Source organism: Patagioenas fasciata, chromosome 5 (genome assembly GCF_037038585.1).
Source record: "Patagioenas fasciata isolate bPatFas1 chromosome 5, bPatFas1.hap1, whole genome shotgun sequence".
In the NCBI taxonomy this organism is placed as follows: domain Eukaryota; kingdom Metazoa; phylum Chordata; class Aves; order Columbiformes; family Columbidae; genus Patagioenas; species Patagioenas fasciata.
Genome location: NC_092524.1, coordinates 44,807,089 through 44,830,679, shown reverse-complemented (window position 1 = coordinate 44,830,679; position 23,591 = coordinate 44,807,089). Strand labels below are relative to the sequence as shown.

Genomic DNA, 23,591 nt, shown 5'->3' with positions numbered 1-23,591 from the left:
TTGAGAACTTGGGTCCGTCTATTTGTTTCCTTCAATTTGAAAACAAGCCAAGGCTTGAATGTGTTTGAAATTCTCACCCACACTGATGCCTTAGTGAACCAAGAATAGCATAAATGGCCCTGCTGCCTGTCCAGCCACGTAATGACATCACAAGCCGACCACTGAAAATCATACAAATACTAATGTTACGAAACATCATTTCTCTTCAGCTCCCAGGTAGATGTTTCATATAAATCCAATTTATCAGACTCTGGAAGCCTGTGTTTCTAAAGGGACTCTGGACAACTTCACTCTCACTGAAGGGCAAGTGTTTAATCTCATAATTTATTTCCCGTGTTTTCCATTGGGGAAAACATTGCATTATTTTCTCGTGGTACATTTCAGCAATTATTTTAAATTTCAGCTCCCTGTACCAATTAAGATATTTTTGGTCAATGAATACAAATGTCTACCAGTGCCAAAACATTAATTACCAGATGGGAGGAGACCATCACTAAGAATGTAGTTGTCACTCATGAACAACTATTCTGCCAAGATCTGCATAACTAAATAAAGCATACAAGTCTGGATGGCCACAAAAAGCAATCAACAAAACTGGCTACTGAAAGTGATACTAGTAGATCAAATTTCTGAACTTAGCTTTTTGACTCATGGTCAAATATATGTGCTAAATTAGTCACTTCATGCCTGTAGGGGATACATATAAGCAAACTGTTACACTCCTAAATATTTGACAGCAGATGAAGAAGAAATCCCTAGCTCAGGATCTCCACAACTGAACTGATCAGAAGACCGGGTTATGACACCTGGCTCAAAGGAGCAATTGGGTTCAAGGAAACTTCAAATGCCTGCTTTAAAGACCACTCAACCAGCGCTCACATTTCCACTGGGATTGGGGGGGGGGAATACTGGTCACTGTAGGAGTTATTTTCTCCCTCTCAATACATACAGGGTTGTCAGAAGTGTGTAGCAATAGCTTTCGGAGACACTGCAACTTCAGCAGAAAGGAATGCAGAAAATTAATATTGGAGTGGAACATGGACAGAATTATTTCTGCAGGAGTTGTACACGGCCTCATTTTAGTGCTCATTTATGGCAGGATGCACCAGATTACACTGATATCATCTGAGGTGTACCATACTATATAGTAACACCGGCCATAAAGTGACTGATCATGTTTCTAGCATGGATAAGAGCTGAACAGACTTGGGTCTAACCTTACTGACACCCTTAAGACTTTGTGATTAAGTGTTTCTGGGTGCAGCACCAGCAAAGGCCCTACTCAATGCAATTAAGATTGCAACTGTATCTGCTCTGTCTGATAAATTGTCTAGGAAGCAGCAACTGAAGAAAAGTGTTTGTGCATTTTTATCCACATCCAGATCAACAGTAGCTTCTTCCAAGTTTTACAATGTCTTTTATTTACACCTCTGGTATATACTTCAAAGCAATTTGAGCATTCAATCTTCAGCACACTTCCACTCTAAAAATTAAGTCATCTCATGTGCTTTGTAATAAGTTTTACTGACTGGGTAGCAAATTTGTCTGTCACATTGCTCTTGCACAAAGTTAGCGATTGCAGCTTACTTTGATAAATCCTCTAGTATTTTATTAATGTGTAAGTTATTGGAACATGAAGAACCTTTCAGGACTAGTTGCAACAACATATTATTTTCTGGAGATAACCTCCAAGAAGCCTGTTAACTATTCCCATTTGTCCTGAAACGCTCCTGTAGTTTCAGAAAAATCAATATAGATTTTAAAAAAATATATATATAATGTAAATATAGATCATAAGTAAACGTAAGGGTACAGTGTATCTCCTCACACTGAGCAGCAGGATCTGCCGTTGAGTTCTTCCTTTCTACTTCCAGTATGAAACTGGCATCCCAGTCTTCAAACATATCTATAAATTAATTTGCAAATGCGACAGCAGTCCCTTTTATAGGTAGCAGCACACGTCATCCAAAACGAAAAGCTTGATTGCTTTAGGGTTAAATACACAAAGTGAGATCTCAAGCTGAGCTTTCACACATTGATATTCTATTAGATACAGATAGAACAGGGCTTACTGGTCAGAGGAATTAATAGCAAAATGTGAGAGAAATGGGTGGATTGTCCAACATATGAATATTGCTGAACTGCTTCATTGAAAAAACAACCACTCTGAAGAAAGCACAAGATTTTAAATCATCTTTTACCAAACAATAACACCCTACCAACCTGTGGATCAACAGCAAGTTTTAAACTCTTTGCAGAGTGATGTCTAGTTACTTTGTAGCTAGAAACTGGAGAAAGGTGTTACACTCTGTCCACTAGTGGACACCGTTACTATTCATCTGTTGGCTATAAAATATTGGTAATCAGCAGTCGGTTTTTCAGCAGCCGGTTTCTGTCACTCAAGCAGCACTGCAGTTAACAAGAACACAGGAGCTGAAGTGGCTGAAGTCAGCAGCGGGGTGTTCTGCATGGGGCTGGGCCTTGCCACGTTCAAAACTTACGTTTGAGGTTTCTAATGTAAAATTATTGTGAAAGTACTGAAAGGCTTTCTCTAAGAGTTTTGTATTATGCAATTAATAACTGTACCAAAATGTAAAAATTGTATGCTGAACTGGAATTTGAATAGCATTGGAATCTCTCAGTTTCCCACCACTGGTTCAGGCAAGTTTCCCTGGATTACAGAGCATCTCAAAAGTGTGTGGCTCAGAGGCTTTAGAGTTATAAACCAGCTCTCAATTCACTAATGTGAAGCTCTGAAACTCCAGCTCTGAAGCTCTAAACATAAAAACACTGTTAGAATTACTTAGTTTCTGCAGGTAAGGGCCACAGTAACTATCTTCTGAACAAAGCACTTTATTCCGCACTCAATATTATACGCCTAAATAGCATGAATACTCCATGCTTTTTAATAGTAGCAAACATTTAAAAAATCATGTTAAAGTTTTTCTTATTTTTTTTAAGCTCTTATGAATTCAAATTCTCCTGGGACCGTGTTCTTCAGGGATGATATGTTGACTAGTCAGCTGGATTTGTTTTTGTGGTTGACATTGTCAAGCAGATTTGGAGAAATGGTTTCTACTCTAAGAATCTCAGAAATTCTGGGAATCAAAACAGAGCTTAATACAATTGATGACAGGCATTAGGGAGTATTTAAATTAAGTCTTCCAGAGTGGCTTTTTCACAGGCATCATCATTGGAACAACTACCAAACTGTCAGTCATTGCGGATTTCTTGCCCTTGACTCAACTCCTATGTGTCTGCAGAAAGCAGATGACATCAGCTACAGCTGCTTTATGACACAACTGTAGATGAATTTCTGGCAGCTACTTCAGGTTACTTTCTTGCCTCTGACCCTAGATTTATGATATTCCTAATAAAACCATGGAAGCGTGTAGGATGAATTCTACAGAAAATCATAACTAAAAAGATCAATTAGTCAGAAAAAAAACATAACAAGTCAATCATTACCAAAGATTAAAATCTTAACGGTTCTGAAGGAGATTAATAACTTTTCCAAGTTCTAATAACATCATACTCAGTTGGAGTAAACTCATTTAGTCACTAAAGGGCACCCGATTTGTGTATCATCATCATGAAACAGCCACTCCTCCACTTCGAGAGTTAGGCTTGGAAGTAAAACTAGTATGTTTCTTTCGTCTTTAAAGCAGATTAATAACTGTTTCAAGAAGAACACACCACCTACTTAAAAATTACAAAATAAATCAGGTCTGTGAAAAAAGTCATCTCTCCCTATGTTTCGCTCAAATCCAGTTATTTGATTCCTGTGAATTTTTACATTAAGTTATTTGTTTCATAAGATTTATTTCCTATTCTTCAACTGAGTGAAGAGGACATTCACACTGCCAAAATCTTTATTTTTCCTTTAGGAAAATGTATTACTTTAAACTCTGCATTTCAAAACTACGTGCTACAAAGCCAGCAACAATAAAATGATCCACAACAATATTTGAATACTCATGAAAAAATAGCAATTCTTCAACTTTTCTATGTCTAATTGAATCAGCTATTTCAGTGTATTGTGGGAATACATTCATCAGAATCAGTAGAGACCAAATGTTAATTATGAAGACCAAGTAAAAATGAATAATCTTATGTATAGACTCTGACACATTAGAACTGCAAAGCACTTTGCAGATCTTATTTTATGAAAATGTACTAAGAGCGCAAATGTATAGGCCCTTAGGAAGCAATTATCCCTAAAAGATTTAGCTATAATTCAATCTGAAATATTATAAGAGATTTTTTAAAATGGTTTCACAAAGAAGAGGATTATTTTACTTTAACTATGGAAATAAGGGCCCACATGCTCCTCTGAATGACCTCTGTGCAGTTGTGGGCATTGTCTGGTGGAAAGATTTGAAATTGTCCTTTTCATTCAGTTAGCACAATCCTCTATGATCCACAAAAACCCTATAAACATAGGAGTACTGGATGGCATTGTGGGACTGAATGGATCACATCACTATAACGAATGCGATAAATACATTAAATACATAAATTTTAAATCACGTATTGCTGATATATATGTCAGAGATTAGTTAAGAAGAGCTATCTTACCAAAGATGTGCAGATGTTATAATGCATAGGAAGATGAAATGGCACAGCATAGGTCTATAGATCGTGCCTTATGTGTCATATGTTTTATTTGTCACATGATCCTCAGGTGTAACATGGGATCTAAAAGTGTGTAAAAACAAAAGTATGCAAGAATGTTGACACCTTCTTTGCAATTCCTAGGTCTGGCCAATGTATCACCAGCACACCTCTCCCATAGGTACAAGTTGTCTCTCTGCTACTGTACTTTCCTCAGGTGTTCGTGGGCTGATACCGCCTAAAGAAAGGGTGGCAGCAGCCCTGTGCACCAATATAACCAAAAATAAAGCTGAAAGCTGCAGCTCATCTTACCTGTTTAGACCATGCAATCAGCAGAATGAAATAGGTTTCTTGAGAACTGGTTTTACACATTTTCCATCTGAGAAACTCACTATTGTGAAATGATTTTAAAAATAAAGAAAAAAATAACCCGTTGGGTTTTCTTGTTAAGCCTATTTCAGGATCCTATAGAGGCAATGACCTCATCTTTTATCACAAACTTTTGTGTCATCCTTAATCTAGCTGATTACCGTATCTTTATCTAGTTAAGATTTCATGTATCCTTGCACCACATCTGATATTTACACTTCCATTACTCCTCAAAGAAAATCTAAAGCAGATCAAATTCCTCATCTACCACATATTACCAAAACTGAATCAGACAACATTAATTTAGTTTAAGAAAGTAGGGAAAATTATATTTTTTAAAAAGAAAACCTCTCTTAAAAGACTTTGTCCTGGATAGACACAGAGAGAATACCTGGACTCCTTCTGCAGGACAGGTGTTTACATCCGAATTAATCGCACATAGTGCAGTTCCCAGTTTGCATGTGGAAGTGGTTAAAGTAAACGCAGTTCTCTGGATCACGGTGAAAAAAAAAATGGTTGTGTTGCTATTTAACCCTGCGTCACAGAGACAAATGGCCTGTCCTATTTCTCTGAAAATGGTTGGATGACCAGGGGGTGATCTCCAGTGGAGACGAGACAGGAGGGGATTCTTGGGTCTGTAACCCCACTTTTGTGTGTAGCTCTGACGACAGGCACTGAGCACGTACAAGTGGCAGGAGGAGGCAGCTAAGAAAGAACAAGATGGTTTCACAGGGGAGGTGTGTGAAGCCCTCACTGCACGCTGTTACCTGTTGGGTGCTCTGGTTGAATGTTTCTCCTCCAGGGAGCTTTGCCGCCGATGGCAGCTGGACAAACCCATTCTAAAGCAGTTGCTGGTACAACTTCTACCCCTACCAGCCAGTCCATATCTTCTGAGCTGTAGCTACAGTAAAAAGGGGTGACAAGCTTTTTATTTACATGTGTGCTTAGGTCAGGATAAGTGTTCAGAAGCTGTATATCAAAGCTAACTATTGCCAATATTTCATATGGGCACTTAAAGTTTTCAAGGTCAATGACTCAACTCATCGGGCTTTTAAAAGGTACTCTGGTGGACCTGTTCCCACTCCAGGCAACAGTAACATGAACTGAGACAAACTCTACAGAAGTACAATATTTAAAATTTCAACTTTATCAAGAATTGAAAAGCATTCTTTTTTTCCTCCCCAGACTCTCATCTCTTAAAGACTACGAGCAATTAACCTGTAACTTTGAAAAATCAAAAAATGCCTGTGACAGCCAGAAATTAAATTCTTTAAAGATTAGGTGCTGAGAGCAATATCAGGCTTAGAATGAAATCCTAGTAACACTCTGAACTCTTAAATCACTTCTTGCTCTGAAATTATAATTATTCTGTAAGCGTTATGTCAGGCACTATTAAATGTAAAAAGTGTAGTTTCAATAAAACATTGCTGTTTTCTACCAGAAAGACTCTCTGCATAGTATTTTCAATGACACAAAAAAAACCAAGTCAGCATGCAATCAATGAAAAACAATACTATGTTCAATAAGTAGCTTGCTTGGCAAGCACTAACTTCTAGTGACCAGATTCAAAACAATACTATTACTGTGGTCTTGAATGTTTGTATTCTCTATTTCTAATCATCTGAGAATGGGTTGCTTTTGGTATTGCACACCTGATTTTGTAATATTCACCATAGATTCTGATGGCAATTATAAACTCATGGAACATACAGCATTTGTGTGGCACGCAGCCTCTCTCCATTTCTTCATTACACTTTTTTTTGCTGAGAAATGTCAAACTACACAAGGATTTACTTTAATTCCTATACTTTGCATCGGTCAAGCTGTTGCGTGAATAATGATGTTTCCTGTATATGAAAAAAAAAAAAAAATGAAAAAGGAGGCAGAGGAAAATCTGCCTATAAATAAGATATGCTTGGATCTTACTGCCTAAATCAAACACACTTTTAAAATGACAACACAATAACAACTGAGTAATTTCTGTATTTATATTGTCTCTCCACTACCCATAAAAGAGATTTTTAAGAATATAGTGGTTGAATAGGTGTGCACAACGCTTGCACGTCTTACCTGGCATAATCTCTTATTCTGGCTAGCGATGAGATTGCTGGTTATGTAGCTATCAATTCCACTGACATTACAATTTCCCTTTCTCAAAGCAGCAATAACCTGTCACTTTACGTTGTCCTTTCTCTGACCCTCTCCCTCCTTTCTGCTCATTTCTATTCTTATTGACAAGACTTATTATTCCTCCTCCCAATTCCAACTAGCTACCCTTTTGCAAATAGTAGTATCAACTATGTGGTCACTAGTAGTATAGGTCAACAATGTTATTAATATAGCACACACTGCTGGGAGCAGATCAAACAGCCATGCTTTAAAATATTAGTTTTGCAAAGGTACCGTGAAGCAAACAGTTGCAGTTTTCTTCACATTTTAAAATGTAATATTGGAAAGACACATCCCAAGAACTTAGCGTTAATTACCAGCCCAATAATTTGGAGGATATGTTATTTTTTTCTTGTTGTTTTCATACACAAAATGAAATAAAAGCATAACAGAAGGGTGCTGTATCTGTGTTTAAAGAAGGGGTTGTTGGCAAACACCATAGCTCACTTCTGCCGAAATGTACACAACTGATATATGCAGCCCAGAAAGCTGGCACCAGGGGCTTACAACCTTAATTTGCCTGCAAGAAGAAATGGAGATTTACCTTCAGAGCACGTTCTTGATTGTTTTCAGCAGTCAGATGTCTCGTGTTGTTTGCTGAAGTCTGGTTCTGCTCTTTCAGATGATGAAGCTCCTGCTCCAGCCGTTTGCACTGCAACGAGGAAAGAATCCCATTAAGTAGAGGAGTGTGGGCATATTTTTTTCAACAAGCCAAATGAATTAACGTATATAACCCCATCACCACTTCTGCAGCAGAGAAAGCATCAGAGAAAAGCAACTTACAATCCCAGACCAACACTAGGGCTATGTTTTTAAAATGTACATCATTATTCACTTTCTTCCTGGTCCAATTTTATGCCAAAAAAAGCCAAGTTTAGTATCAGATGAAGATATTTCACAGAACATTTTAAAAAGTCTTAAAAATTAAAAAACTGTCAGGTTGAAATTCTGCTCCTATTTATGCCAATAAAATGATGTATTTTGGCTTTTAAATATTAAGTGGATATAAAGAAAGCAATACATGCTTTTAGAAAAAAGCAAGCAAATTAAAGACTCTCCTCCCAGATCCAGCTCCCAGACTTTTATTACAAAATATACGTGTAATTTTTATACTTGTATTTTTCAAGCTAAGAGCTTACTCTAAATCCCAAACACACACCACATCTTGAAAGAAAAGAAGTTTTAAAATTGTTTTGTTTAAATATTTAACCTCATGACAAAGAATTAAAAATTTAACAATTGCCACTGTGTGCATACACACATATACTTACTGCTGTCAGCTGAACATATGTTTTAAAGATTAAAGATCTGCAAATCATGCACTAAATTACATTTCAGTGTTTTTTACAGTAAGGCACCTTGCCCAGTTCCCTTGGTTTGCAAGAGCAGTTAGTTGTCAGCAGACAGTTAATTGTCCTGTTTTACAGAAAAAAGCAAAATAAAACAGACAAAGTACCAGGAAGACATAGGGGAACAACTGTCAGAACTAGGGAAAAACACAGTATTAACAGGAACATTTTAAAACAGTATATTACAAGCAGGTAGTTTGGATATCATCACCAAACCTCAAAACTGATAGAATCTGTTGGAACAATTAACTGATAAAAAGTATTTTATTAAATACTTTCTGAAAACACTGGTAAGAAAGGAATACGAATGGTGACATAGTGCCTGTGTAAGCATTACTGTCTCAAATGAAAGACCTGGAAACATCAGCTGTCTTAGTGACTGTGGAAGACACAGGACTGAGCTTCTCATCAAGTGTATACAGCCTATTCCTGAGCAATTCAGTACACGGGACAATGAAGTGTGGCTCATGTCAACTCTAAGTAAAAGAAAAACTGAAAGAGAGAGCTGTAGGACTGCAAAAATTATAACTGTGGTCTAAGTAAAATAAGGAAGCCTAAAAGGATTTTGAAACAGAAATTTTGAAGACATACCAGTACATACGATTCTTAAACACAAAATAAGCCCTTAACAATGAACTACACATCAGGTATCCAGCACAGTATATAAACCAGAATGATTCGATCCTATATTTGAATACATTTAAAATAATTTATACATTTTAAATAATTGTAGGTGTCCAACAGTACTATTAAAAGAATTAAATTCACATATCTGTTGTTGCATTTTATTCTGTAAGCAATTTGGGTTCATTTGTAATAGGATTACTTATTGTAAAGGCAGCAAAACTCTCTGACCTAGTGCACTCTCTCAGTGTCTGTTGTTAAGTTCCTTAATGCACAGTTTCATTTTTATTGCAAGAAAAAGAGAAAAAGATATTTTCCCATAAAATAGGGAAATACAGGAAAAACGTTAAGATACATTTGACTGCAAATATTTCTACTGATTTACGACATTTAATATCTATGTTTATCTCACACACACAAAGAAATGACAAATCATAGAATCACAGCTGTAATTCTTTTCCATGTCCAGCCTGAAAACAATGTGTCTGCAGACATGAAGGTGTTAATAGAACTATTGAAAAACCAAATCCAGATTATGCAGCTTTTTTTTCACCTAGCAGCTTTTTTTTTTTTTTCCTAGCAGTCATGATCTAAGCACCACTTTAAAAAATAAAATCTGCCTACTACTTTAGGCATTATCACGACACTTTACGCATTACATCATGTAACACTAGCAGGCCTCTCACTTTTCTGCTTTGGCAACACTCTTCTACAAAACAGTGCTTTGGATTTCCCAACAACACAGGTTTCTTACAGTAAATATTATTTAAAAGGCTACAACCTCAATCTACCTTTAAAACATGAATTTATATTAATGTTGTTCTCTTGACTCCAAAAGAGAAGTGAAAATACACTAAGAGCACATCTAGTTACAGGACCACACAGAAAAAAATCATGATGTGTAGGGTGGGTTGCACAACTAAGGTGCAAACCTGTTCTGTTCTCCACTCCTGTGCAGACAGGACAGTGTGACTCCAGTATCATGCAGCATATAGAGCAAGTATAACACGAAAGGTATCACAGATGGATGGACCTCCCTATCCAGTCAGCCTTGCCATGATTATTACATTTACATCAATCTCGATAGCATTTTGTAATTCATTTTTAATTTCATTTCCACTAAGAGTCTTGATATTTTTTAAAAAACTGGATGTATATAATCAGCATACTGCTGGAATCCATTTTGAGGGTATCTTTGAAAGAAATGGTGATCTAATTTGACCTTTGCATGTAAATGTCTTAATAAGCTGGAAACAATATATTAACAGAAGATGTTTTGAAATATCAATCAAAACGTATTTATTCCTAGCTGTCTAAGAAGTAAAATCTTTATCCTGTTTGAGAAAGTATTATAATAATAGACTTACATGGCAACGTTGTGTATGTTTTACTAAAATTTCATACTCTACAACTCTTTGATACCTGAACTACTTTTAAAATATTAAAATAGCATCATGAAAGCAAGCACTTTTTCACAAGAACAAGAGCATACGAAATTTCTGTGTAATCTCGCAGTAAAGCAAAGTTTTAAAAATAGAATTAAAAACCATGCAGTCCTTCTATTGTTCAAGCCAAGATTTTTTGAATTCTGTGTCATTGGTTCTTAGCAAGGTCCAGTAAAAATAGACGTTCTTTAAAAGAACATCTGTTTTTATTGGTTCACTCCAGGGCTCTAAAATGCCAACAGCTGCAAGTAAGAAACTGGATTTCCTTCTAAAAACATATATAAAATATCTTTTGGAGCACAGTGAAGAGAAAGCATTGGCCAATTCAATACTGGCAAAAAGGAAATGTTTGATGTATCCTTTTAAGAAAGCTGAAAGCTAAAGGAAGTGTTTAATTTTAACTATTATAAATATGAATATCTAAGTTGCGTTATTCCAAATTCGTCAATATTCATACTTAGAAAAAATTCAAACAGAATCCTCTTAAAGTCAGAAACAAAATATTTTGTGCAATGCAAGTTGCCTAAATGTCTGATCTGAGGAGTAATTGCGCACTTAAATGGAAGTTCCAGTGAATTTAACACTTTATGAAAGGCAGGTTGTTAATTGAGAAAACTGCTTCTTCACCTCAGATACTTTGAGCACATCAAGAGATACAAGAGCAGCGTAGATGAACGTCAAAGAGAACATGCCTTGTTCAGAACACTAAAGACTTTGTTAAGTAAAAAATATTAAAACCTCACAAATGGTAACATGCCATTTTATGAAGGTTTCACACAAAAAATTCACCAAGAATTAGCATTGTTGTGTGGCCTAGCGTGTGTATTCAGAGTTCGGGAGCCAAACAGGCAATACTGAAGACACATTAAAAAAAACCCAAGCAACCCCGAAACAGAAAAAGCTTTCCTCTCTTCCTTCAAACCCTCATGTTTGTTCTCCTCTCTGGATGCATTTCCCTCAAAAAGTCTCCTACCTTAGCTAGCCTCATTCAGCTGATAATGCACTTGTCAGGCAGTGAACCTCTTCAAACCTATTCCACATGTTCCTTAAGCAACCATCAGTGCTCACCTGTACAGTTTTCACTACAACATCACCCATTCCCAGCAACAGGCACTCGATCTTCTCTTTAACCATGATTACACAGGGCACTCCTCTAAACGCACCATGATTCCCAGCTGCATTCCTCTAAATGCACCCATTCTTTCCAAACAAATACCCCTGTATCCAGCACAGGCTATATCACAAGGAGCTAAGACACAAAATGAAAAGCACAGCAGGTAACATACCAAAAGGATAAGAAGAGATTCAGACAGTAAAGATAGACAACAAGTACACCTGTTCTTCCCCCCCATCTTCTAATTTAAAACATCAGGCTACTGGTGAGCCTTTTCTAATGAGCATCAGCTAATGTGATTCAGAAGAATAAGGATGTTTGTTGTGAGAGGTGGATGCTGACCCCCTTCATTGACTACACATGCTGGAGGATTGAGAACACCACAGAGAAAATCCAGACAAATTGCAAAAAGGGACACTTGCTAAAGGGGATGCTGATGGAAAGGTCAAGAAGCGGACCAGGACAATATCACTGAGTAAAGTCCTTGATGTTCGCACAGAAAGAGACTGTTAAAAGACAGTCCTAGTTCCAGGTACACAAAGGGAGTAAAGATAGTTTAGAATGAATTGAGTATTTGAGAAGATAGAAAAATCAATGCAGATAACCACTTAATAGTGTTAGGCCTTTACCAGAAAATGAGGTTGCATTAACATATCAAATATAACTTTAGCACTTGTATAAACAAATCATCTCTAACATGCTGTCAGCTTTTCAGCATTTTCTTCTTCAGCTTGTATCTACAACACGTTAACATGGTGTTATGATGCCTGCCATGTCTACACAGATTGATGAGTTATTTTTTGATCATTACTTCACGTGATTTTTCAGTGAGGTGTTCTGAAACTAAAAGGTGCAGTCATTACACAAGAGCAAGGAAAAATCTGCAAGCCACTGGAGAAATAACACTAGTAGGGACAAAGGTGGAATACAGCAAAGTGTTAAAATTGAGCAGAACCCCTGCCGCCCAACCATTTGGTGCCCTTCCAGTTTGTTTATCTGAAGACAACACCTATCCCCAGAGGCCTTATGCAAGAGGGTATTTAACTCTGTGCTACTCAGGGCAATCAGACTGTTCACATGCTTTCAAACAGACATAAATGTTTTGCTACAGCGGGGTCCCTGGCTCTCATCTCACTGAACTAGATAGTAAAGTCAGGTGCATTACTCATTTTGTATTTCAGCGCAGACTCGACCCAGAGAAAGGGTTCTGTGACACTCCTTGGCTGAGGAAGCAACAGCCAAAGCAGCAGCTAAAGCTGAATATAACAGAAAAAACATAACACTTCCTTACTACTAATGCAGTCTTGGTGGCTATTTAATCCTGTAACATCTATATTTGCTTTTAATATTACTATATAGCATGCAATGTTTTCCATCATCTTTCATTAAAATGAATCCAAACTAACCCCTTCTGGCCTTATGGCAATATGCTAAGGAAAAAAAAGAGTCAACACATTATACCACTTATATGCTAGGAAAAAAAGGCAATTGATTTGCGTCTGTTAATACAGATATGAGGGTCAAAGTCTAATGAAACAAATGTACTAGACTAAGATGAGGCCAAATTCTGCACAAAGTTCTTTCCTGAATTTTGAATTCTGAATTACACTGGATTAGTACATTTTATTAGTATATATAAAAGGTAGTATTTTATGAAAATACAATTGTTCAACTAGAGTCCTTGTCAAAACCTGCAATGCTTATAATATTAAGAATCAGCACTGGCATAAACACACAAGACTCCACTGCTGAAAAAAAGGGATAATATGTGGATGGAGGCACTGCAATGTGCTTGCCCTGCTCTTGTACTCTTCCTGAAGCCCACACTATCACTGAGCTGGGTCAGAGTGATGAGTTTGGCAGATCTCTGGTCTGATCTGATCACACCCAGTCAGTCTTATGTGGTCTCTGTAGTTTAATAACAGATCTTGTACACAACCACATCATCCCACAAATGGCTTCATTCTGTTGTTACATTTAAGGTAATGTATTTTTATTAAAGTCAGACAAAAATCAAACGTGAATGCATAGTAACTTATCATGGGTCAGCTGGTACATTTGATTGCATATCAGGGCCTTCTCTTTAAACAGTGAGTAGTCTGTCACATTCTGTGTTTTTTTACACATGAAGATCTTGCTGACCTGGGATATCAATTACTGAAGTAGTGAGAAATAAAAATAACCTAATTCCTACTGAATAACTTAGGAAAATGGTTTATGTCCTCCAAATTATGGGAAAGTAGGAGTCAACTGGAATAGCAGATGAACTGTTTTCCAGCATACATGTCTTCCTTTACGCATTTTCAGTGAAATGCTCATCAGCAAAGTAAATGACACACCATATCTTGATGGAAAAATGCACAAATAACATTAAAAGGTGAGCTCATGGGATACCAAGATCCTACTACTGCACAGCATAATAGTTTCAGAAGTGATGAATTGCAAATACATTTTGAAATTAGTTAACACATATTCACTGAAATAAACAACTGAAGTACAAGTAATTATTCTAGACACCAAACATGAAAAAGAAGAAACATGGCTACTTTTTCACCTGTTATATTTTTAAGTCATTATCTGTAGAAACATGAATACAGTAAACAACCAGGTAAAGCAAACAAAAACAATTCAACTGACTCTTCTTTTAGTTTATTATTTTCTTTGCCTCTACTCTTCTTCAAAGCTCTCAGCTCAAAGATGCTAAACGGAATGCAAGTGTTCTCATTTCAACAGACCCTCTGTCCCCCTCCTCTCAATATTTTTTTTTTTTAACAGTCTACCCCTTGTCCCAAATTCATCACCATTTCTGGAGAGGCAAACATCTTGCGCCACTTGGATGCTGCACAACTCTTTCCTTTGCAGACAAAAATAATACCAAAGTCATCCAGTCAAAACACAAACCAACCTTTGGTGTCACTGTGAATTATGTACTTTGAACTGCAGATGTTTGGAAGCACTTACATTTATATAAATAGATTTTATCCTTTTTCTTCAAAAATAATAATTTCAAAAGAAATAAATGAGTTTCTACATAATGATACTAGAAAGGTTTTCCATTAAATTACGATTTTGAATTAAGGCTTTCTAACCTCTGAAAGAAAAGACTTTTCTTTAAAGTTCTGGCAAATGATCAACAAATGTGCTTAAATGATTATTTATACAATGCCCAGCAGCTTAGAACTACTGGGACTTCAAGAAAGAGAAGTGCTTTTGTGGAGCTTAGGCCTCAGAAATATATGCATCTTTAAAAATGTATATTCTATTAGTAAGAGAAACACTTAAATGTAAACATCCTTTTTTTTTTTTCCTTAAATTTCATTTTTTTTTAATTCCTAGCAGTGCAATGATGTCCTGCTGCAACAGAAGCCACAAAAAGAAATGCATCAAAATACAAATGAAACATTTTTGTCTTCCTTGTCACTATGACCCAGCTGGAAGCTGCAGCATTGAAGCAGATAAAATGCTGCCTACATGACCTGGTTTACTCCTACCATTCCTTTCCCCTTCTCCTTCTGAGCACTTCCAAATGCAGCCAAACAAGTTTTCATCTGTTTTCATTTGAACAGTTAAAGGAACTGTAAGAGCACAGACAGACATTCAGAAAAATCAGACAATAAAGTTTAACTGCTTCTACTCTTTGTGTTATAAGTCCTTGCCACAAAACAAAGTCAAGTCAAGGGACCTGCACAGGATATCCAGTTTTTGGGGATGAAATGCCAAGACATCATCAGATCTCAATGGATGTTATCAACAAAATAACAGCTATGTTTCCACCAGCTAGCAAAAAGGTCTGGTGTGGTTTAATCTGGCAGGCAGCTAAATACCACACAGCCATTCACTCACTGCCCCTCCCCCCACAGTGGGATGGGGGAGAGAATTGGGGAAAAAATGTAAAACTCATGGATTGAGATAAAGATAGTTTAATAGCGGAGAAAAACAAGGGAAAATAATAATAATGATAACTATAACAACAACAACAATAATAGCAGTCGGAGTATTAATAACAATATTCTATACAATACAAGTGATGCACAATGCAATTGCTCACCATGCCCATCTCCAAGCAGCACTCTCCCCTGACAGTTTTCCTCCTAGTTTATATACCAAGCATGACATCATATGGTGTGGAATATCCCTTTGGTCAGTTGGGCCCAGTTCTCCTGGCCATGTCCCTTCCCAACTTCTTGTGCATCCCGAGTCCACTCGCTGGCGGGGTGGTGTGAGGAGTAGAAAAGGCCTTGGCTCTGTGTAAGTGCTGCTCAGCAATAACTAAAACAGCACATTACCAACATTATTCTCATCCTAAATCCAAAACACAGCACTATACCAGCTACTAGGAAGAAAATTAACTCTATCCCAGCCGAAACGAGGGCATATGTGCAGCTATTCAATAGCATGGCCTTGCCCTATGATACTTAGCCACCCAACTCCATTCTTTATATATCCTTACACTTCATTTCAGTGATGACATTTCAAAGATCCAGACAAGCTTGATCTACTTCTTAAAGAGTTCAGCACACACAGATTTCCCTAATCAATTACACCCATTATAAAAAAATATGCAAGGAGAGGAAGAGAAAGGAAAATGTGATGTTCTTGAGCTGTGACTACAGGTCACTCAAGCAGGGTGCCTGTGCTGGGGGTGCCACTGGATGTCTCTGCAAACAGGGGGTGCAGACAGACTCCTGACCTGCAGGAGGAAGTGTAACAGCAAAAGCTGCTGAAGCCACAGAACTGGGTCATCTTTAGACTCTCCTGTATCTGTTGCATGTAAGTTACCCATCTTTTCTCACCTCTGATCCATTCTTTATAGTTGTTTCTAATGAGACCATAAACCCAGTAAATTGGAATCAAACATTTATTCATGAGGCTGTACTGCATCTGAAATTAAGCAAAAATGCATTCAACTAACCTAAGAGGTTTTTTTTTCCTTTTTTCTAATTGCCTGTCATACATAAATAAGTGACTTCTGTTTTACATGGAAGTCACATTATTAATTCAATTTCTTAATTTCATGCCTATAAGACTAATAAATAATGTATAAACTAAGCAAGTAAGCTGAGGAGTAGTATGCAAGGTTAATATGCTTGCTCACACATATGCCTCACTACAGCGTTGGAGAAACACTACGAATTGGCACAGTACAATGAACTTCATATAGTTTGCATGTCTGTGTGTTATATTAAAAAGCCAAGGAAATTACCCATACTTGCAAATAACTCAGGAAATGGAAAATACTAATTAAAATTTTATCATAAGAGGGAAAAATCATTCAAGAGTCAAGACTCTCTTTAAAAAGCAATGACAAAAATTTTTAAAAAGTAAATATTTTAGCTAAATTCTAAACCACTGAATAAAGCTCTGTAAGTACCATAATACTTAGACTTAGCTATTCTAGCATACAGATTCAAGAGATTATTTCAGAGTAGAAGCTTCTGCACAGAAAAGAATTCAGGGTAACTAACCTCAACATCTTAAAGAAAATAAAATAACACCAAAGACACCTTAGAATGAATTTGCCATTAAAGCATGGCATATATTAGTACACTGCTCACAAGAGAACCAGGACTGAAAAATCCTATCTGAAATAACTTCTACCCTGGTTGAGTAGTAAGTACTGCTCCCAGAAGGGTCTCAAAGAAGCCAGTCAGAGTAGTTGAATATTAAAATATTATACTGACGTTTTACTTACAGCCTTAGTATCTGTTTTCCAAGTCAATGCATCTCCCACATGCTCATTTACACACAATTTTGCAAGATAGTTTTCTGTCATTCTAATCTCTACTGCTAACTACTGTGTGATTCGTTAGCACATTGAGCTGTAATATTATGAAATGGGCTACTGCAGTCACAATACTTAGTAAATGCAGATAACCTAATACACCACTGATTTTCTGTCTTCAGTTAGATAGGAACAGATTCCTCAGTAGCCAGCCACATCTTCATCACATGGGTTCAAAAAACCCATTTATTCCTGCAGATTTGTCAATCCTATGCATGTTCTTTCTATAACATGGCAATATAATCACAGAATGGTTGAGGTTGGAAAGCATATCTGGAGGTTTCCCTTCATAATCGTCCTGTTCAAGCAGAGCCACCTAAAGCCAGCTTCCCAGGACTAGATGGTTTTTTAATATCTTTTTAATATCTCTAATGAGGGAGACTACAAAAAGACTATGTATTCTGAATAAAAGGAACATAAATTTCAGAAAGCCATTAACTTTATATTTTACTAGCCATTTTACTTTTTTGTTTTATTTCCCCTCTGTTGCTAAGAAGGAAACACAGGTCTTCCCTCTTCAGTTTCTTTAGTCTCTCCCTCCTCAAATGCTGCATCTTTCTTCCTTTCTTTTGCACAGCAGAATATACACATACTCTAATTCTCAATTCTCATCTTGGGCCATGTGAGGTTCATTCCACCGCACTGTCTCATTTTTGTCTACATTTTTGCTTCATCTTGTTCCCATAAATATTCTCTTTATTATGAAATTCTTCTCAATAACTCTAATTATGCAGGTGTTTGATGATAACTCTTGATGAACATTGACTAGTCACTTTTTCTAACATTAATTGGTTACTAGAGAGGACTTCTGTGTTTAATGGGATGAGAAATTAGCACAGAAAGTTTAAGAAGCTTACACCTGACAAGATCATGTCAAAACTGGGATTACTATACCCCAAACCTTTGCTTTACTGACTCAACCAAATGATACAGAGCCATTGCTTCCCATGGCCATGTGTTTTGCTGGCTCCTCAGAAGCGTAGTTAGTTCCATTACAACCAGATGGCCCACGGCCAAGAGACAGCTTGTCAAACATCTGACACAACACACCATGACAGATAGCTGATAATTGCTTTTGTTTAAAGCCTTTCCCCCACCCCTAGTTAATAATCTGCAGTGTTGGTACTCAAAAAATATATACAGTAGAATGGTGGTAGTTTTGGTTGATACACCTGAGTTTTCAGTCACATAAAGTAGTAAAGGTATATGACAAGAAGAAATTTTAGAAAGAAACATCCACAGCTTTCCAACTAGATCTAGCAATTAGGAATCTGCTTCTCAAATATATGCAAGGTATTCATCTGCTGACAGAGGTATGTTTTCAGAAAGCGTAACCTTGTTTAATTGAACATAACCAATATTAATTGACAAGAAAACAAAATTTGGTAAACAATCTGCCATTCTAATGAGCTGGTTTTCAATTACCTTCAATGGATTTTCTTAAAATCCATAGGCAAACAAGACTATTTCCTAAACGTTATGTTGATATTTACTGCACAAAAGGACAGGAATACTTCTGGTACATTTTTAAATATCATCAAAGTATTCAAGAAAATAATATCATGGATCACTGTATAGGTGACACAGCTTCTTGTTGTTTTCGGATACTGTAATAATGGGATTGCAGGTGTTTCTCATGGTACACACTGTTTGTCCTGACAAATATCGTACTCTCAATAGAGTCATCAGTTGCTTAAGTGGCAGTTCTTCAATTTTTTGTGGTGCAATGTGTTCTCACAGAAATTCTACTACGTGTAATAAAAGTTACTTTAAGGTAGAGATTTAACACACTAAACCAGCTAACTAGGTAGATGAAAGCACAAAGCTCTGCAGATATGTCAGGGACAAGAAGTACTTTTAGAATAAATGACCTGAATCAGTAGTATTTGCTCCTTCTCCATGGAAGCAACATGCCTTTTTAGGAAACTTTGATACTAAAGATCACAGCTATCTGAAAGCAATATCTGTGTTTTAGATGTCTGAGAAAAAGTGTGAAAATGGAGTAACTAATTAAAAATCTTCAAATGTTATTATGAATTCAGTTTTTTTTCTCACTGATACAGAGATCTAGGTAACGGCAAATATAGAAAATGTACATTTCAGGCATATTTTCAAATTTCTCAAATGCATTGAAAAGTGGAATAAACATATTTTAAAAAATCAAGAAATTAATCAGCTTTGCACAAGCTTAAAATGAATCACACATAGAAGACAAAGACACTCTACAAATAAATGTTCAAGAAAGTAAACAAAAGCTCTGTAAAACTAAAACAAAACCACACATTTAGAAATTATGTATTGTTCAGCTTCAGTAATACTGAGAAACATCTGTATGATTTTGGTACATGAACAAGACTTTTCAAATACTAAGTGGTGATTGAAAGTGAAGATTTCACCTCTGTAACAAAATTTAGTTTTAGCTTCACTGAAGTGAAGCTTCACAGGTATTGATATGACCAGCGACCCAAATAGATGCACACTAGAGGACTGATCATGCAGCTTTGAATTAACAGCCACCTAAAAGCTTTCAGATATATTATTGAAAACCAGAAATGCTTAAACCTAAAATCAGCTGCTTTTGATATGTGCAATTACCAACATTGCTCTCATCCAACTCAAAGCTTCATGACAATTCCATCCGTCATGTGTGGATGCCCTAAGCAAAAAAAAAATTTGGAAAAACAGAAAGATAGAAGAATGTTATGACAACTTCTGAAAGCAAAGTGATGGGCCTGCCTGCCAAAACAAACAAAATGGGTAAATGTATGACTACTGCTGAGAAGTGTCTGGATACCACAGAAGACAACACACACGACATAAAGAGAACATGTAACGAGACACACAGCTGCTGGCTAGCCCTACAGTAGAAAGCAGGCTGATATGACTATTTGGCACAAGGGATTAACAAAGATTCTGCTCTTTCTCCTGGGAGGCACTAGATGCTTTCATTTTCACTGTGAGATTTTCAAAACTAGTTTTGCATAATGAGATTCAGGTAAAGTCCTTACATTTTGATTGTGAACGGGACCTCAAGAAATGATGCTAAAAAAGTGCATGCAAATTGAAAAAGACTTTGTCTCAAAGCTGCAGAAGATGAAGTAGGTAAACTCACAGAGAGGGCTTTACTGACTGTTCACTCCTGTAATGAACACAACCCAGCAGAGCTCTTTCAGGCAAAAAATAGTGAAATCTATTGTTCCCTAACATTGCTGGGATCTGTAATACAATCTCTGTCTGAGGCATGAAATTCCTCACCATGATTACAACATGACTTGGAAGGAAATCTTACCTGTTGGTGACAAGTCATCTTATGAGACAACGAGGAACAAAGTGTTCATAGTAATTCTTCTGATACAGACCTTCACTCTTGTTTTTTATGTTCTATCTAAACTTTGGTAATACTCTGCAGATAGCAGAGAAAGGTGTTCCAGCTAATTAAGAAATAAGGAACTCAGCATAAATGAAAGATGAACAGTTACCGCTGCAGAACTTTGGTTAAGACACTTAGATTTACATATGTATAGCTGCTAATTCACTAACTAGAGGAAATGTTAAAACTCTCCCCTCTCTCAAAAGACAGTATAAATACTATACTATCAACAATAGAAAGTATACATTCAGAAGCATTATTGCATTGGCAGTACATAACATCCTGCATCGGTACACTGAATCAATGAAATATCCTGTAGTTAGCCACTTCTGCATTTCTGATAACAAATCCAGAATTGCAAAAAGTTGGCATACTTTTATGTTTTATTACTCTTCTTCATCCACTTATTTTCAATACAAAAGTAAACTATGAATCAGAATACGATATTTTGTGCTGACTTTGTGCATATCCACTGCAGACTGAACAATAAATACTTCAAAAACACTACTGAAAAGAATGACAACAAAACGCTAACATCAGCACTAAGAAGTTCTCTGACAACAGCACCTTGCAGTCACATGCAGACCACACACAACAGGAAAGTCTGTCCTTCATTTGCAATAAAGGGTAATGGAAGCTATTTTTTTCTTGTTCTCAAGCAACTCAGCTTGAAAAATAATTAACAGTGAATAAACAGAACATGGAAAAGAGGGTAAATCCTACATACTCACCATCTGAAGCATGAAACAGTAAAGCCATACAACAAACAAATGTAGGCATACTTGGTGAACGAGACATAGTTAAGTTAATGCTACTGTGAAATCTTCCTTTCATAAAGAAAATATTGATAGATTTTCCTTTTTTTTTTTTTCCAGGGCCACTACTTACTTCAGACCAGAATATTCCTCAAGCATGAGGATTTCTAGAAATTGATTAATGCCTTCACAGCCAAAAAAAGTCACAATGTCCAGACCAAATCAAGAGGAAAAACTGCTGTTGTGATAACTGTTACCTGTTCATGTAAAACAACTAAAAATCTAGAGAGAAACTAAAGTAACAAAAATGTTCATTAAGTCCTGCATTTCAGCCACAATCACCTACCATTCTGTTGGAAGTAATCAGCTTATCATCATTACAATGATATTTCCTTATATCCTCTGTTAGCACCGGATCTTAACTTCCTCACTCACCATCTCTCTTTACAGCTTAACGCACATGTTGAATCATAAGGTTGACTGTGGAGGGTATCGTACTGTTAGAAGATAGGTCAATATTTCACTTTAAGGATTCTGGGGAAAAAATGAACGCAACAAAATGCAGCTCCATTTATTCTTCTTAGCTCCATGTCCCACACTATTCTTAGTCAACTACTGATGTCTTGGTAGTGGCATGATCAGCCATACAGTTTGGCTGCTATTCTTTGAAGACATCTCCACTGTCCAATTAAATCAAAACTTTTAATTTGTGTGTCATTTTATTTGTGATTTGTGCTACTAGTTCAAGACCTATTTTTCCTTGAAGTTCATTTACGTCTTGTGGACAGGTCCAAAATCTTCACCAGAAAAGCCTGCATATAAAGTAGTCTAATTATTTTCAATGTAAAAAGGTGGAATACAAACATACTGGAATATCTTCTCCAAGAACACTGATAGCTTTTACTTCTCTTCAGCTATTCTAAAATATTTTTAGAAATCTCATTCTCCTTCTTGAAGTCATCTCTTTCATTTTTGTCCTTAATTTCATGCAATACATTAGCAGAGCTTTAATGTAATTAATTTTTAAAATATTTTCTTGTATTTAATGGATTTTTTCCCCTTTCTATACTTACAAATAATGAAGCTTTGAGCTTCTATCTAAAGTTCTGAATGACTCAAATATTTCCACCGAAGAAACAAAATTTGCATGCTACTTTTCACTGTGGGTGCAATTTGCAATTTATCTAACTTGTCTCTATTTCTTACGCTTTGTTTTGCATCATGGAGTGCTATCTGAGAGCATGAACTGGATTCCTTTTTTTGATAAAGCAAACTCAAAGATACACTCCAGGAATGCACCTAGTGCACTCTGACACAAATGTGTATTCAGCTCACAGGACTTGACTACAGCTCGTTCAAAGTAAACAAACAAGTGAAACAAAAGAACGCAACATACACATACCCTGAAACATGTTAATGTGGATGTCAGATGCTGAGAACTATTTCATACTCCAGATCCATTCCTATTTGGTCACAGTACTTGCTAATACAGACATAATACAAAGCTGCAACTGTGAACATTCCAGAAGTGGCAATTGGGTAAAAGCAAGGAGGGAGATGAACACGTAGGTCAGATACATTAACCTTTTCAGACTCCACATTAAATATAAATACGAAAAAAATCTTGCTTGTCACCTATCAAAATAATTTTTATGCAAACTCATCCAGGTATCCAATATATTATTTTTGCAGAAAGATTTCTTAGAAAGTTGCCCAAAAAACCAGCTTTTAATATGAAACACACATATGGATTTTTTAATTTTTTTTAAGGAAAATCAGAGATATTTTATCCAACAGATAAGCAAACTGAAATCTGATTCAACACTCCGTACCTAACTTGTAACCGTGACGTGTTAAATACTGTGGAAAACTCACTTTAGGTACCTCTACAATAGTTCTCATACCTACAGAACTTACTGCATGCACAATGATTCAGTCTCCTCTTCAGAGGGAATACTATTTGAATTTTTCTTGTACCACACTGGAAGTTCCCTCTATGA

General features: G+C 36.5%; 1 protein-coding gene across 5 annotated transcripts in view; it reads right to left on the bottom strand.

The window, feature by feature from the left end:
• The window catches only part of MIPOL1 (mirror-image polydactyly 1), a 195,728-nt gene that overhangs the window by 95,634 nt on the left and 76,503 nt on the right, over positions 1-23,591 (bottom strand). For all 5 annotated transcript variants that reach the window (XR_011739387.1, XM_071809409.1, XM_065840036.2 and 2 more), the window contains one exon: positions 7,697-7,804. Coding sequence is in view for 4 of the 5 variants with exons in the window: in XM_071809409.1 (XP_071665510.1) it covers positions 7,697-7,804 (108 nt within the window). In the remaining variant the exon portion in view is untranslated. The remainder of the gene's footprint in view (positions 1-7,696; positions 7,805-23,591) is intronic.